Source organism: Anabrus simplex, chromosome 2, assembly GCF_040414725.1.
Source record: "Anabrus simplex isolate iqAnaSimp1 chromosome 2, ASM4041472v1, whole genome shotgun sequence".
Classification (NCBI taxonomy): domain Eukaryota; kingdom Metazoa; phylum Arthropoda; class Insecta; order Orthoptera; family Tettigoniidae; genus Anabrus; species Anabrus simplex.
Window position 1 is genome coordinate 125329433 of NC_090266.1, and position 16790 is coordinate 125346222.

Genomic DNA, 16790 nt, shown 5'->3' on the forward strand with positions numbered 1-16790 from the left:
AAAATGTTACTGAAGGTTGTTTAGAACAGCGGAGTTTTGTGGGCCAGAAATTCAGGCGTTGTTATAGATTAAATTAACAGATTAAATATAATCCCGCACATCCCTCCCCTGCCCTATTTCTTTTGCCAGATTATTCAGATCACAAAACAAATTAATGTAATAGAAAGACATGCTAGATATAAGAGAAACTCTGCAGAGAATTACTATTTTGTTTCAAAGATGAAATACGTACTTTGGTCATTTCAGTCACTTCACCATTGTAAAATTGTGTATAGGGTGTACTGTAACAGTATAATATTGCAAAACTAATGTACAGAAAATTAACAAACCACACCGGCAGCCCTGAAAATGGCTCGGCATGGTCCGCCACTATCAATCAATTGTTTTATGTTTTTTTGTTTTCACTATAAGAAAGTGATGAAAAACTAGTGTTTAGTAATTTTATTATTATGCATTCATTACCCATATTTACCCTAGAACTGGCAATGTTAAATTCTGTAATGGTAGCGATTTTGTGTGATATTTACCTATCAGTTGATTTTTATTTTCATCCTATTGTGAACAATGCTCCATGGCACTGTTGCATATTGTTGGAAAGCTAATAAACTGCAGATTCAGATGGTAATATTAACTTTTCTGTGAGACTTCTTAAAAACAGAAACCGAGACTTGAAAATGGTGGAATTATTATTTCACGAGCAATATCAAAATTTTAACAACGTAAAATATGAGATAAAACATGAAAAAACAAAATCCAAGATATACAAAATGATGCACACACATACAGTATATATATGCATAATATGTGTGAAAGTTTCAAGTCTATGCAATAATGTATAATATATATTTCCCCACATATGTGCTATGATTGGCCTATAACCTTCCTGGGTGCACAAACTTGTTATAATAAATGTTATTACAGCAGATATACTACATACAGTACAAGCTAACTAAAACAAAAATATTGTAGAATGAAATAACAACAACAAAGGTGCACTTTAAACTCGCCAGTTCATATAATTACAGCCTCAAGATAAGAGCGGTAGCGATAACAAGTACAGCGCTAATACACGATGTTTTGGTTCTTATAGCAGTGAGTTGCTCATTTGTTTCCAAGGAAGCATATAGAAGGAGATTGTTTCTATGATGAAAATGAGTAAGAAGCATCTGTAAACTTCTAGGATCACAAGACAAGACATGTCACTCCATCTATTAGCAGAATAGTGCTACTAAACGAAGAAATAAAAAGACATCGAAGAATCAACTCTGCTGCTACAGAAATGGGCAACCCGTCGATTCATCGACGCTTCCCGGTTCTAGAGTTGAAACATTTAAACCTCCGAATTGATTGCGTAAGGAATAATACAATACCACTGTTGGCGGTCCTGAAGATGGCTTTCATTGGTGTCCCATTTTCACACAGGCAAATGCTGGGGCTGTACCTTAATTAAGGCCATGGTCACTTCTTTCCAACTCCTAGACCTTTCCTATCCCATTGTTGCCATAAGACCTAACTGTGTCTGTGTGACCTAAAGAAAATTGTAAAATAAAAATAGCCTTCATTAAAAAGAAATTGGAAACTACTATAAAAAAAGAACTCGAAGAGTATTTATAACCCTATAGTCTCAAAAAATATGGACTGCAAAATATATGTCACAGGCTTAATGGTGGGAATCCGGGGGAATAATTCCTACGTTCTTATCGCAGTTGGGAACTTCATTAGGCATAGGAAAACATCTGTTTACAAACATAGCAGTAGCTGCTATCTGCAGTTCAGTACTAATTTTGAGAAACCCTTTATATGGTCAATAGTATTGTGTATTATATACTCTCTCTTTCTTAGTTCCTTTTTGTATTGCACACTGACAGGGGAAAAAAAAAAAAAAAAATTCCAAACACCAAGATGGGGTTATGCTAGATTAACAAACATTTGTAGGCATGTTTATACATCTGAAAAAAGGATGTTGATTCAAATTTCCTGCAAATTGCATTAGTGTGGCGCTAGTAGTGGCCCCATGACGTTGCACATCAGGTTTGCTTTAAATAAGGGCTGCACTATGCAAGAGTGTTAGTTACCTGTGAGATTGGACAAAGTGACTGTGAGTGAGTCAAAAATGGGTTTACAACAACGAAGAGGCCAGTATCACCAGCTCACTGTGGTTGAACGCGAGGCCGTATAAGAAGCTACGTGAAGGTGAAGTTTTCTTCCGCGCTATTGCAGAACGACTTGGCAGGAATGTCTCCACTGTGTATGCATGCTGGCAGCAATGGTCACGAGAAAGTACACTCGCAAGAAGACCGGGCTCTGGACGTCCCCATGGCACCACTGAGAGGGAGGACCACCATATTTGTCGTGATGCTGTGGTGCAGCAGACTGCATCTGCAGCGGCGATTCGAGCGGCAGTTGGCACCGCAGTGACGCAACGAACTGTTCGAAATCGGTTACTTGAAGGACAGCTCCGAGCCAGACACCCTGCGGTATATATACCACTTACTCCAAACCACTGCCGCCTGCGACTTCAGTGATACCAATATAATGGTTCGTTATTGGACATTATAAATTTTCCAGCTAACTCATTCTTGGTTGCCTGTGTTTCGCCCTCGTGTGCTAAGTTAGGCTCGTCAGTTGGGACTTAGCACACCACCCAAGACGCAAGGCTAGTGCATATCGTGGAGGCCACTGCATAGGCTACTTGAAGCCACCAGCAGTGCCAATGCACTATGAGAGCTATGTATCATTTCTAAAAATTGATGCCTGCCTGGCCATCAAATGATGTAGATGTTGATTCCCATAAGGAACCTAAAATGTTTGTCCTGAATGAGTAAATTTGTAATACCGATATAATGGTCCGTTATTGGACATTATAAATTTTCCAGCTAACTCATTTTTGGTTGCATTATATTATATTGGTATTATAAATTTACTCATTCAGGACAAGTATTTTAGGTTCCTTATGGGAATCAACATCTACATCACATGCGACTTCAGTGGTCAAGCAAGAGCTCATTGGAGGATGGAGTGGAGATCCGTTGTGTTTTCCGATAAAAGTCAGTTCTGCCTTGATGGCCAGTGATGGCCGTGTGTTGGTTAGGAGGAGGCCAGGTAAGCGCCTTCATTCCACCCGTCTGCGGCGTCGACACACTGGACCTATACCGGGAGTTCTAGTCCGGGGAGCAATTTTCTACGACAGCAGGAGCACTCTCATGATTATCCCACGCACCCTGAACTGCAGATATGTACATCAGTCTGGTGATTCGATCTGTTGTGCTGCCATTCATGAACAGCATTTCCAACAGGATAATGCACGCCCCCATGCTGCTGTTGTAACTCAACATGTTCTACAGAGTGTCAACATTTTGCCTTGGCCTGCTCGATCCCCCAATTTTTCCCCAATCGAGCACGTATGGGACATCATTGGATGACAACTCCAACGTCATCCACAACTGGCATTAACCGCCCCTTTATTGACCGACCAAGTGCAACAGGCATGGAACTCCATCCCATAAGGTGAAATCTGGCACCTGTACGACATAATGCATGCACGTTTGCATGCCTGCATTCAACAGTTAGGCGATTACACCGGTTATTAATGGACCAGCTTGGCACATTTGCAATGGTTTTTGTCGCACAGATATTAACCTGTAGTCTTGTACCTTTGACCAATTAAATAGGCTACCTCAACAAATATATTGCCAAAATTTCTGTATTCTACATTCTTTATTTCATGGTGTTTGGATTTTTTTTCTGCCAGTGTATGTGAAAGATTTTTCATATTTCATGCTAATATGATTTGTTGGATAATATTTTTTTATAACCTGTTAAGTAGTGATGGTAAGTTGTGTATTGAAAAATGAAGTATACTTTGTCCTAGTGGCAACTCTGTAATTGGGGAGGTTATAAGAAATTAAATTGTGAGATAAAAATGAACATAATAAAGGGCAAACATTAATTTAAGACAAAAATGTTTATGGGCAACAGGTTTCAAATTCAGGTTTGTAAAATGTGATACCCGTTCTGTAGCACTGAGTAGCTATTTCACACGACACCATTTTCAATAGATGTGAATATCTCTAAAACAAAGAGTTATTGGTGTCCTAAATTATATATTACTTTAAACCTGTAGAGGTGTTCTTTCATCTCTCCAAAACACAAAAGGAAACGATGTTACACAGAGCATGGTGCGTCCTTGTGAGTTAATCTTGTCTAGTAGATGCAGAGCGCACAACCAGAGCCGGCAATTATGGTATGGAGTGCAAAGATTCTTGCCCACCCTTCAAGAATTAGCCACCTTTGCTAGAATTCAACCCGCAAACTTGAGATCATAACTCGTACACTCTACTTCTGGTAACTTACAGATAAGGATGAAAATCAAATACAGACCGCAGAAATGAAATTCTCTGTCTGAGTGATATGTTACAGAGGACAAGGAGAGATAGAGTGAGTAATGAAATGAGTGGAAATGAAGAAACATGGAAAATTTTAATATATAAATAGAGAAAATATGCAGAGAGGTTTGGACAAATTAAATGGACAATTGGATAGGGTTGCCATGCGTCCTGAAAAAGCATGATTGTCCTGAATTTCAGCTTCTAGAAAAATGTCCCGCCTAAATGTTCAATTATCCTCAGATCTCGTGAATTTTTACTGTTACTCTTGGGAAAAAATTAAATCTCCTCTCAGTGCACATGCAGTAATTTGGCAGGGTCTTTATTCAGCTTAAATAACTTTCAGGTTCAGTCAAAAAATTTTGTTTTATTAACCCTCTCTGGTGAACAACAATCTTCTTTTCACAGAGACCACAGAGTTTGTGATCTGCTTCCAAAGTAAGAAGGAGCTTCACTCTTCCTTCCTGTATATTCTATTATTAATCAATAGTCACTACCAGTTCATTATACTTTGCTGTTCTTCACTTTGTCTGCACTGTTGAAGTTTGCATTTTCTCTTCTTTGTGTTCATTAATCTGTAATCTGTTGATGTGGATATTTGCTGCTTCAGTTGGATGATAGACCTATACTTTAAACACACATGTATATATGTTAGCTTTATTATTAGGATACTATGGTAAAGGATTTCAAAGTTAAATGGTAATTGGATGAATGAGTTTCCATCTATAAAACCAGAATGATGTGATGAGGATAAGTTTGATTGGTACTCGAAAGAATAATGTAAATGTAAACAATGTGCGTAATCCAATTTTATGTTACTTTGTTATTCTGTTAATACACTACCCTCAAATATTGTCATTAATTATTTGTTTCTCCATTGGGTGGTATGGAAAGTCTTGTGTTCATTTGTCAAATCAAATATCTTGAATTTTTGTGTTTCTGGTGTGGTACCCTATGAATGAAGATGTAAGTCAAAACACACTGTTAGATTATGAATGATAGGTTAGAGAGATCAAGAATGAATCAGTTTATGATCAATGGTCTCGATTCAGAGCAGCATAAGACAAAAGGGTCTGATAGGAACATGGTAACTTGTGAAGACTGGTGAAGATATCAAGTTAAATGGAAAGGAACTTATCTCTTTTACAATTGATGATGATGGTGATTATGATAGTAGTGTGGTTTTAAAATTCATATCATCTGATTGGCTGCTTTATTTCAATTTTGTAGGTGAATGATATGGACATGAAGGGAGTTACCCGAGAAGAAGCTGTGCTATTTCTTCTAAGTCTTCAGGACCAAATTGATCTCATTGTTCAGTATCGTAAGGAGGAGTACGAGCAGATTGTAGCAAGCCAGCGAGGAGACTCTTTTCACATCAAGTAAGTTCTTTGAGATACGAGTTGGTAAAATAGGTAATTTCTTGTTTTTCCTTCTGACTGGATTTAAAAAGCAACAACAACAGCAACAACATATTCTCCTGTTTGCTTTTAGAGCTCATTTCAACTATGACCAACCCAACAAAGGCGAGATGAGTTTCCGTAAAGGGGATGTATTTCATGTTGTGGACACGCTACATAATGGTGTTGTTGGTTCCTGGCAAGTGTTTAGGATAGGTGAGTAATATTTACATTTTTAACTGTTGCATAATTTATTGTATTGAATGGAAGTTTAGTCGATCAGTCACTACTGATCTGCATTTCGGGCAGACGCCCAGGTGGCAATCATACTTCTCATCCCTTTTGGAGGCTGTATTTCTGGAGCCCAAAGGTTTGCATATTGTTTTTGGACAAGAGTTACGTGTGGGTTGTTTTTTTTTTTTTACTCTCAGCACTGGCAAATTTTAGGATAGCATGTTATTTTAAATCCCAAGGTAGCTCTCCTCAGCCTGTAACTACACAGTTGCACTAACTACCACAGCCCCTAGAGCAAAGCAAGTTATTTCATGCATGCAATGATCGGCAATTTTTTTAAAAAAAAATGTTTAAATGTTACTTAGAATTAAGTAATGAATATTTTATCAATGGCAAGTATAGTTGTATTGTTTTATTGCCTGCATTAGTTAGTGACTGAATGTATGGCCCCTTCTTATCTACACTTTATTGTGGAACAATAGGTCTTTTCACGAACAAGTGTTTTTCCCGCACTGAATATCTGCTATACGCTACATAGTATTGTGTTCTTTCATTGCCTTTCTTCCATTTGGAGGGCATAACAATCGTCAACAATGGTTGGTGTGTCATTTTAACCTTAAGTTTAGTTGAAAACGTGCCTCTGACACCCAAAGATGTTGCCAAAGCCGTAACGCTGACTGATGACTGATGCAACATCCCTTACTCCACTGCTGTCATATATGCACCATACACCACGGGGCAAGAGGCAGTGATACGGGTTCAGTATACTCACAATTACTCCAGATGACCTCAGTCTGGCAGAAAAAGGGAAGACTTCAGCCCAAGATAAACGATTTCTCGTCAAACAGGTTGCTTAAGATAACCATACAACTGTAGTTGAAGCTTAGAATTGACCACAGCACGTGCGCCATATTTAACTTGAATGAGAAGACTCTTTGACAATGCCTTAGAGAAGAAAATGTTCAATAAGGGGTCAGATCTGATAAGCTAACACCAGGAGGCACATCTTCAGTTCGCTTGTTATCATATGCAGCAATAGAGCAGAGTGCTGTCCTCTTGACGAGTCCAGGTTCTCCATGAAATCTCGAGCTGGAGACTGGTATGTAAAATGCACATTCTCTGTAGGATGCCATTTGTCGGAGGCTCTGTGATGGTGTGGGTGCCATCTCCATAGAGACCTGAACAGAACTGGTGCTTGTTGAGAATGGTAGCCTCAACTTTCACCACTACATTAACAAGATCCTTGCCGATCATGTCATGTCTTTTGTTCTGAGTATTGGAGACAAGTTCATATTCATGTACAACAGTGCTTATCCACATGTAGCCCTTTGTACATCACAGTATTTCAGTGCCCTACAGATTGTTTGACTCAACTGGTCAGCAAGCAGCCCTGAACTTCTCTGCTATAAGTTGGATAGATGAAACCCAGACCATTATCCTGTTCCAGCGACATTAGGCAATGTGAGGATGGCATTTAAAGAGGAATGTTTCAATACTAACCAGGGAGACATCGGAGTCTTAACACCCAAAGCAGGACACACCAGAGACTGAGTGCTTGTTTCCATTATTGTTAGTGTGGACTTAAGTTGTGTGCAATGAAGTCATTTTCAGTAGAAAGTTAAACAAAAAATGTTGACAAAGTTTCGGAAAAAAGGTGTTGATATTTTACTTATAACGGTCATTGTTTCCAAATTGATTTAAAAGCTGTAAACTTATATGTTACCTGTTCATAAAAGTGTATTCCGTAATTTTTGTACAATTTTAGCTATATTGTTTCTAGGATTACTTCATAATTTGCATTTTAACTTCAATTTTAGTAAAAGAATTTCAGGTGATTGGTATCTTTTTTGCCAGCCAGTTAAGTTTATACATTCAAATGTTCACTGAGGTGCTAATGAGAAGATGTTTCAAAAATCTAGTATGTGATGTGAACAAGAATTATTTGATGTACAGTACTTGAACAACTGAAAGCTGGGAAAGAGGACGAGTAGTAAGTTTCCAGTTGGCTGAACACAAATAATAAAAATATTATCAGGCACAGAATATCCAGTCGAGGAATGGAGGTGTGATTAGCTCAGTGGCTCAGCTGCTGGCTTGCCACCTGGAAGGCTGAGGTTCGATTACTGGTCGATCCGGGATTGAGAGTTTAATCTCACGAATAGCGTGGTCTTAAGAAGGGCAGCCAGCCTCAACAACCTGGGTGGCTCCAGTGTCCCCAGAAATAATTGGGATCAGCTGAATAAAGTTCATCCAATCAAGCAATATCTTCAGATTCCTCAAGTCACATACAGAATGAAGTAGTCAAGAATGACCCACTAACTACTTTTACTGGTTTTGGAGACACCAAGGTGCTAGAAATTTTGTCCTGTAGGAGTTTTTATATATGCTGGTAGATATGGACCTGAGGCACCTTAAATACCACTGGAGAAGAACACAGATATGGAGTGAATTCTAGACCATGATGGCTATGACATCTGCTGTACAGAAGAGAGCCTGTTTTGACCTCAGTAGTATGATAACATGCTTTGAGGTCCACTACTGCTACTACTACTGCTACTACTACTACTACTGCTGCTGCTACTACTACTACTACTGCTACTACTACTACTGCTGCTGCTACGACTACTACTACTGCTACTACTACTAAAATGTTTTCATTCATCCCCCAAAGGGGGAGGCAGGCCTCTTAGACGGTGATGCCGTCTCCAGGCCGGGAGATTTGTTATGGCGAAGGAGATGCACGGAGAAGGTGAGGGGATTGGCAGTTGTGGCCTATACTAGGAACTGTCCTGACATTCGCCATAGTGCAGGAGAATGGAAAACTACGGAAAACTATTCTCAGGACAGCCAGTGGTTGGGTCCAGCCTTGAGGTCCAGCCCTGTCCCGTCTACCGAACGCAGAGGCATAGAGCCATAGCCACCCCTCCACTGCTCGGTTGGCCGGTCAGAGTGAAAAGCTGTTGGACCATGGACCAGCTGTGACCACTTATGGGCCGAGACTCACTTTGCATCTAATGACCTGGCGTAGTACTTTCACTTCCTCTGGTGTAACTTAAATTGGTCAGTCGTTCACCTAAACGGTGAAATTGATTTAAAGTATATCTTCAAAATTTGATTTATTTTGTACTTCAGTATACGTGACCTAGTGCGCGGAAAGGGACCCAAAGATGGCAGTGGAAATTTTACAGCAGAGCCGAACAAAATTGTCTGAGGGGTAAAAATTGTATTGTTATGTTTTGACTTCTTGTGATACGTATGGGTCTTCTTAACAAATCAAATTACCCAGCAGTTCATGTATTTGCAATTCAATGTCATGAAAACTCTGTACTATTGGTAAGAAAATATTGAAAGCTGAAATTGTGTTTTCCTCAAAATACAGTTTTCTTAACCCATTCAAGTCACAATAAATTGCCACATTGTTGACTGTGGAATCAGATTTAATTTGCCCGTCCGTAGTTTGAGCGTACCTGTCACACAAAAACACGCATAAATAAAAACTAATGTAGATAATTCACTAAACTTTTGCATTTGTGTCATTGAAGGTTTGACTTACCTATTCTTCATTCCTTGAGTGGCTGCTGGCTGTGGTACAAATGTTTCACTTGAAATAATTTCAAAAGAGCGGATCAGTGTACTCTAAAAACCTAATTTTGTTAAGGGTTTTGAACTTGGATGGTGGGCGGACTATACATTTTTGTAAGTATTTCTGAATCACCGATATATCCATGTGATGGATATATATATCATGATTATTGTCTATTTTCTCCTATTTTTAATCACTACTCTTCTTTTGTGTCACCGGCCGCATGCGTTCAGAATGACCTGGCGCAGTACTTTCACTTTCACTTTCTTCAATATTCTGCTCATTTCAGTAACTTTCAGTGTTGCTGTCACTGTCCTTGAATTCGGATTCATTTTCCAGAACGTCATTATTGCAATAATCGTTATCTAAAACAATGTTTACAAGCGCTTTCTATCTCTCGTCGTCATTGCCGCAAAGCCGGTTCTACTGCATAATGGATACTGAATAGCGAGGAACATAAACTGTGATTCAACAATCCCAGTGTCATACAGAAATATAGACAACATTGTTTAACAACAGTACGTGCCTCTAGTTCCTTACAGTATGTATTCTTAGAAATTATATTGCAAAGGGAATCTAATATATAAAGATAAGTGAGGCACTGCGTCATTGCGACCTGAGCTCATAATTTGATTGATGCGCCAAAACACCGTGCACGACCACAGCCCGTCATGTGATGCAAATGGGTTAATAGCAATGGTCAATAATTATATCTTCTGAAGTATTACAACTAGAAGCATGAACTCTTTTTTAAAATGCTCAGTATCTTATGCCAATTTTAGAAACACAAAAGTCTCAAGAATAAAAATTCCTACTTAATGTTTCTTTCTGCCCAACACGTCACATATTCTTTCAAAGTTGCCATATTGATTTATACTTTTCATTTGTGTGGCTTGCACTTGTTGCACCTTTGTTCACTTTCTTATTACTCTCTCTTTTTTAGGTCGGAATAATCAAGAGGTACAGAAGGGTATAATTCCAAACAAGTCAAGGGCTGAAGAACTTGCCACAGCACAATTTAATGCCACCAAAAAGGAACTGACAGCATCAGAGAGCAGAGGAAGTTTCTTTAGGCGAAGAAGAGGAAGTCATCGCCGGTCTAAATCTCTTGGCAGGGTAAAAAACTAATCTATGTTATCACAAATTGAGATTTGAATTCATGGCTCAATTGTTTACATTAACTTGCGCTCCTTTATACTGATGATCAGAATAAGTGAGTAAATAAATGTAATGTAAAATTATATTCCGTTGAAGAAACCAACACTTCTTTCTCACCAATTAAGAATATCAGTATTAAAGAATACAGGCTTTTTATTCTAAAAAATCCAGCATTTTACCCAGTGTAAAACAACTTCCCAGTGTGGTGTATGGATGTACAAGTTAGTTAAAATAATACTACAAGTTAACTTTGTTGTTCCAATTGGTGCAGGATTGTACTGTACATAGTCTCCATATCTGTTGCACAAGCTGGGATCTATGTTAATACATATTTTGTATTTTATGCTGTATGTAATAATGTTTGTTGTGCAAGTAATGGTTGTCTCTAGTCTACAAGGGTTTTCAGTATACAGCACCTGGGACACTGGCTGGTATACTGCAGGATTTTAGAATGAGGAGGCTGAGTTCTTTAAATAATCTAATCTATGTCTGGTCAATCCTGGAACCAGTATATTACTACAGTTGATCCGTGTTGTCGTTTTATATACCTTACGTACATGCTATTGATGTTCCAAATAAAAATCCAGGTCGCTGCCTGGGGAGATTTATTAGACGTATTACCTCAGATCAGGTAGGGGTTCATCAGTTGCCTTGAAAAATAATACTGAAATTATTATTATTATTATTATTATTATTATTATTATTATTATTATTATTATTATTATTATTATTATTATTATTATTATTATTATTATTATTCTGGCTACATGGCTACATGATAAGCTTGCTGGCCTTTTGTCAGAGGGGTCCCAGGTTTGATTCCCAGCTGGGTCAAGGATTTTAACTTATTTAGTTAATTACTTTCACTTCAGATCTGAGTGTTTGTGCCATCTTCAGTGTTAGAATTCATCTTAGGTAGGGCCTCATCTTTACAGACGTTCAAGTCACCTATACAGTGTCTCAACTCAAAAGACCTGTACCAGGTCTCTCCAGAGGTCACATTATTCATTAATTAACTTATTTTGTTGTTGTTGTTATTATTATTATTATTATTATTATTATTATTATTATTATTATTATTATTATTATTATTATTATTATTATTATTTTGCAAGTTGCTTTACGTCACACCGATACAGATAGGGTCTTATGGCCATGATGGGATAGGAAAGGCTGGGAGTGGGAAGGAATCTGCCGTGGCCTTAATTAAGGTGGAGCCCTAGCATTTGCCTGGTGTGAAAATGGGAAACCATGGTAAACCATCTTCAGGACGGTAAACCATTTTCAGGGCTCGAACCCACTGTCACCTGAATGCACGCTCACAGCTGCATGCCTCTAACAACATGGCCAACTTGTTCAATATTATTGTTATTATTATTATTATTATTATCAATTTAGGAAGGCTCGGCTTGTGCCGGTAACATAATGGGCTGACTCGGCCTAAGCAAGGAGTCACCCTCTTGATTATGAAACTACAGGTACATATATGTACAAATATTTACAACAGAAATAATTACAACATATACATTTATACAATAAATACAAACAACTTCAGACTTCTTATGTCCCCGTTTTGGGAATCTGTTCTTCAGTGTTACTGGAACTGCGGCCTGGAACTTCATGCTGTTTGGCGTGAGTCAGAGGAAAAGTCATTCCTAGGAACTTTCTCACAATGTGGCAAGTGCTCAGGAGGGTGGCTTTCTGTAATTCTACGTATGTGTGATGATGCAGGTTTAATGCGGCCAGAGAGCTGTGCAAGCATTTTGGAATAACACCGGTACATGATATTACTATTGGAACTGTGGTGACTGATTCTAGTTTCCACAGGCGTTCTGTGTATTTTGATATCTTTGTGGCTATTGTTGTTTGCAGATTGGAGGTATTTGGACAAGCAATTTCTATAAGGGATGCGGATCTTTTTGATTTATCGATTAGAATAATAGCTGGCCTATTGTTGCTGAGCGTGACATCGGTTATGACTTCTCGGTCCCATAGTAGTTCATATGAAGAGTTTTCGAGAATGGGTGGAGGTGTATATTTCCAATATGCAGTTGATGACTGAAGAAATCCACATTTTACAGAAAGTTTCAGGTGAATGATTTTTGCTACCTGATCATGTCGGTGCTTATAATCGGTGTTGGCCAAGTGTGGGCAACCAGAGATGACGTGCTGTATGCTCTCTGTAGTTCTGGAACAGCGGCGGCAGTTGTCTGAGACAACTGTTGGATCATTCATGATAAATCTACGGTAGTTCCGTGTAGCAATTACTTGATCTTGGATGGCCAGAACAGATCCTTCTGTTTCTGGGAAAAGACCGGAGTAGGTCAGCCAAGCGTGCGACGCAGGTTTGTCGATATGAGGCTGATCCAGTTCATGGGGGTATTTCCCGTGAAGAGGTTTTTGCTTCCACATGGCCATATTCATCTCTTTTGTAGGTGGGGTAGAAACAGGCATTTCTGGCAACGACAGATTGAGAGGTGTATAGTTTATATCAGCTCTGCAAACAGCATGATGAAGACACGATGTATCAGCTCTCGAGTGGAAATATTCTCTTAGACTTGATATCAGATTGCTATGTAAATTGACAATGGATAAGAAGCCCCTACCACCTTCTGATCTCGGGAGTGTAAGACGTTCGGTTGCAGATTTAGGATGGTGCATATGGTACCGGGTGAGTGAAACTGCTGTTTTCGTTTGTAACTGCTGAAGTTCTGTTTGGGTCCATTTTATGATACCAAAGGAGTATGTGAGCAGTGGTACGGCGTACGTATTGACTGCTTTGGTAAGATGTTTAGCTGTCAGTTTTGATGATAGTACCTTGTTGAGATGTGTTATATATTGCTGCGTGACATTTCTCTTGTTGTCGGCATGATTCATACGAGTGCTCCTCTGAAAACCGATGTGTTTGTACATTTCTTCTTCCTCCAGCTGTTGTATGGATTCGTCGCTTAAACTCGAAGGTGTCCCTTGTGCTGAGTAGGATCCTCTGATGACAGTTTGGGTTCTGCATTTGTCCAATCCAAACCGCATGCCTATATCTGAAGAAAATGTCTTTGTAATTGAGAAGGGATGTTGGAGATGGGGTTTGGTAGAGGCATACAGCTTAATGTCATCCATATAGAGTAGGTGGCTGATTTTGAATAGCTCTTCTCGCTTATTCTTAATGCTAAATCCATACCCACTTGTGTTCAGTAGGTAGGATAGTGGATTTAATGCCATGCAGAACCATAATGGACTCAGTGAGTCCCCTTGGAAGATCCCTCGTCGTATTGGTATGGGTCTTGTTGCAACACTGCAGTTTCTTAGAGAAACGTGAAGTGAGGTGTTCCAGTCTGCCATTACCGTCTTCAGGAAGTGAATGATTGAGGGCTCAACTTTATATAGTTCCAGAACATGTATGAGCCAAGTGTGTGGTACTGAATCAAAGGCCTTTTGGTAGTCAATGAAGCACGTGTATAGGTTCCTGGATTTATGGCGTGCTTGTTCTAGGACCACAGTGTCGATAATCAGTTGCTCCTTGCACCCCTTGGTATTCTTCTTGCAACCCTTTTGCTCCTCGGCAATGATGTGGTTTTCCTCGCAGTGTTTCAGAATTCTGTTGGCTATTATAGATGTAAATATCTTATATAGAGTAGATAGACATGTTATAGGCCGATACTTCACTGGATTTTGCAGATTTTCATCCTTTGGTTTCAGATAAGTGATGCCAGTGCACAGGAAAGCTGGGAATGTTGCTGGGTTGTCTAAAAATTTCTGGAAATGTTGAGTCAGAAGGAAATGAGTACATGTAAATTTCTTGTAGTAATAATTGTGTATACGATCAATGCCTGGGGCCTTCCAGTTCTGCAGTTTCTTGATGCTCTGTTGTATTTCTCCGATCTCAACAGCCTTGGTTGCCATATGCTTCACTTCATTAGTTCTATCTTTCAGTTCACTGATCCAATGGGCTTCCGCATTGTGCTCTATTGGGTTCGACCATACTCCCGACCAATAGCTGTGAATTTTTTCTTCGCTGGGCGTATTTCCATCTTGTGCTGCATCTTGTGTTCTCTCGTTCAGATTGTTGTAGAACTGTTTCTCATTTCTTTCGAACATTGCGTTCTGTGATTTTCTCTCTGTGGTGTTTTGGTATCTTTTGAGGCGCTTGGATAATGTGGCCAACTTTTGCTTCATGGTTTCGAGGGTTTCTCCAGGTTCCTCCAGACTCTGCCTTGAACTGATTTTCAGAATTCGAATAATTTTGTTATTTAGGCGTTTCCCTCTTACTCCATTCTTGTATTGCTGCAGGCGATTCACATCCTGGCGGATTTGGATGATGCGTTCTTTCAGGCGTTTTGCCCAAGGTGGTTCTCTCAATTTTTTCTTGACAGACTTATTGTTAGGCAAAAATGGCTTTCCATTGTTCAGTCGTACTGCGGCAAGTGCTGCACAGTATATAGCAGTATGTACTTCAGGGAACGTCTGATGCTCTTCCAGATATTCTGGCAAGACTTTTGAATTAAGATCTTCAATGATTTTTCCAAACTTTTTGGATTATTATTATTATTATTATTATTATTATTATTATTATTATTATTATTATTATTATTATTATTATTATTATTATTATTCTCAAAGTGAAATAAAAGGAAGAGTTCTAGCATACCTTGAAACAAGTAATGCCAAGGGAAGCAGAAGGAATGTAGAAGAAGAATGGACATGTTTTAAAACAGTTATGATGAAATATGGGGAAGAATATCTAAATATTGTATCTTATGAATTGTGCTTTTCCTTACACAAATTTAATTTACAGAATGACAAAATTCTTCATCTATCCTTGAAAAAGAAATGTAGCTTTTACTTTTACGTTGTCCTGTCCGCCCTGTTGGTTTTCGATTTTGTCCCATTTTCCTAACATTTTTGCAAATTAAAAATACATATTATTTCACAATATTTTGATAGCAGGTGGCTATGTAAAGTATAATTACCCTGTATTATATGTACGTAAACTCATTGCGAATGCACAAATAAATTAGTTGTTCTTAAGCTCTGCCTTTACTCTTTATTTCAGCAACTTTTCTTTTCGTAGATATCTTGATAACGTTTTGAGTTGTGACTTACGAAGGCCAAGAATATTATTATTTCATCATACCAATTTTTAAGTTAAAAGAGTTTCTTGCTATTGAGAAAAATAGTAATGGTGCTGAAGGTGGCTGATAATCTTATGTTATTGAGTAAATTAAAAAATTGTGAGAAATTATGGAAAATTGTAGTTGCAACTGCAATATTAAAAAATGAAAATAAATGACTTAAATTATTATCATGGTAACCTATTATAAAAATGCTTTGGGAACAGATGTCCCGTTTTGAACCTTCAGACATATGGTCGCCCTCAGTGTACCAGTACATGGCAGATTTTGGTGCCAAACTTCCATCATATGTTTGCCACATAACAGTGTGGTAGTTGTTTTACTTTCTGTGAAATGGTGCTAGTAGGACCATGTAAATTAATTTTTCTCTGATTTTTTTTTTTAAAGTGCATGTTCATGATGTCCTATGTGTTTTTTGTTTATCATCTTGGCCCTACCCTTTGAAATAGCTTAGATCTGCCACTGGGACAGAGGAATCAGTGTTAATAGAGTGAAGAGGAATGCTGTATGGACACTATCCTGGCCAGAGAAAATCTTAAACGGGGAACAGATGATGATGATGAGTGGCATTCACATACTTTGTTGATATTCTCACCTGCTTCTTTATTGTCCTTACTATCACATGGTAGTCCTTTTGGATATTATTGTGGAGGATCGCTGCTCCTTTGTATTTCTTTTTAAAACGGTAATCACCATTGATACTAATGTGGAAACGTGTCACAAATTTATTGGTGGTTGCTGTTTATTGGTGGCTAGAATCTTGCTCATAAAAGGTTGATGTCTTGTTCCTTTTGACTTGAACAACTCACCTCTCGACCATTACTTCTGGTGGTGCAACTTCTCCAGCACGCTTTGCACATCAGCGTGGATCTCGTTAGGCAACATGTCCTTTGCAATCACT

The 16790-nt window shown here is 38.6% G+C and overlaps 1 protein-coding gene across 2 annotated transcripts in view; it reads left to right on the plus strand.

Annotated features, from left to right (window-relative positions):
* The window catches only part of pyd (polychaetoid), a 707172-nt gene that overhangs the window by 535740 nt on the left and 154642 nt on the right, over positions 1–16790 (plus strand). For both annotated transcript variants that reach the window (XM_067140350.2, XM_067140351.2), the window contains exons 8-10: positions 5616–5767; positions 5880–6001; positions 10546–10718. In XM_067140350.2, the coding sequence (XP_066996451.2) occupies positions 5616–5767; positions 5880–6001; positions 10546–10718 (447 nt within the window). The remainder of the gene's footprint in view (positions 1–5615; positions 5768–5879; positions 6002–10545; positions 10719–16790) is intronic.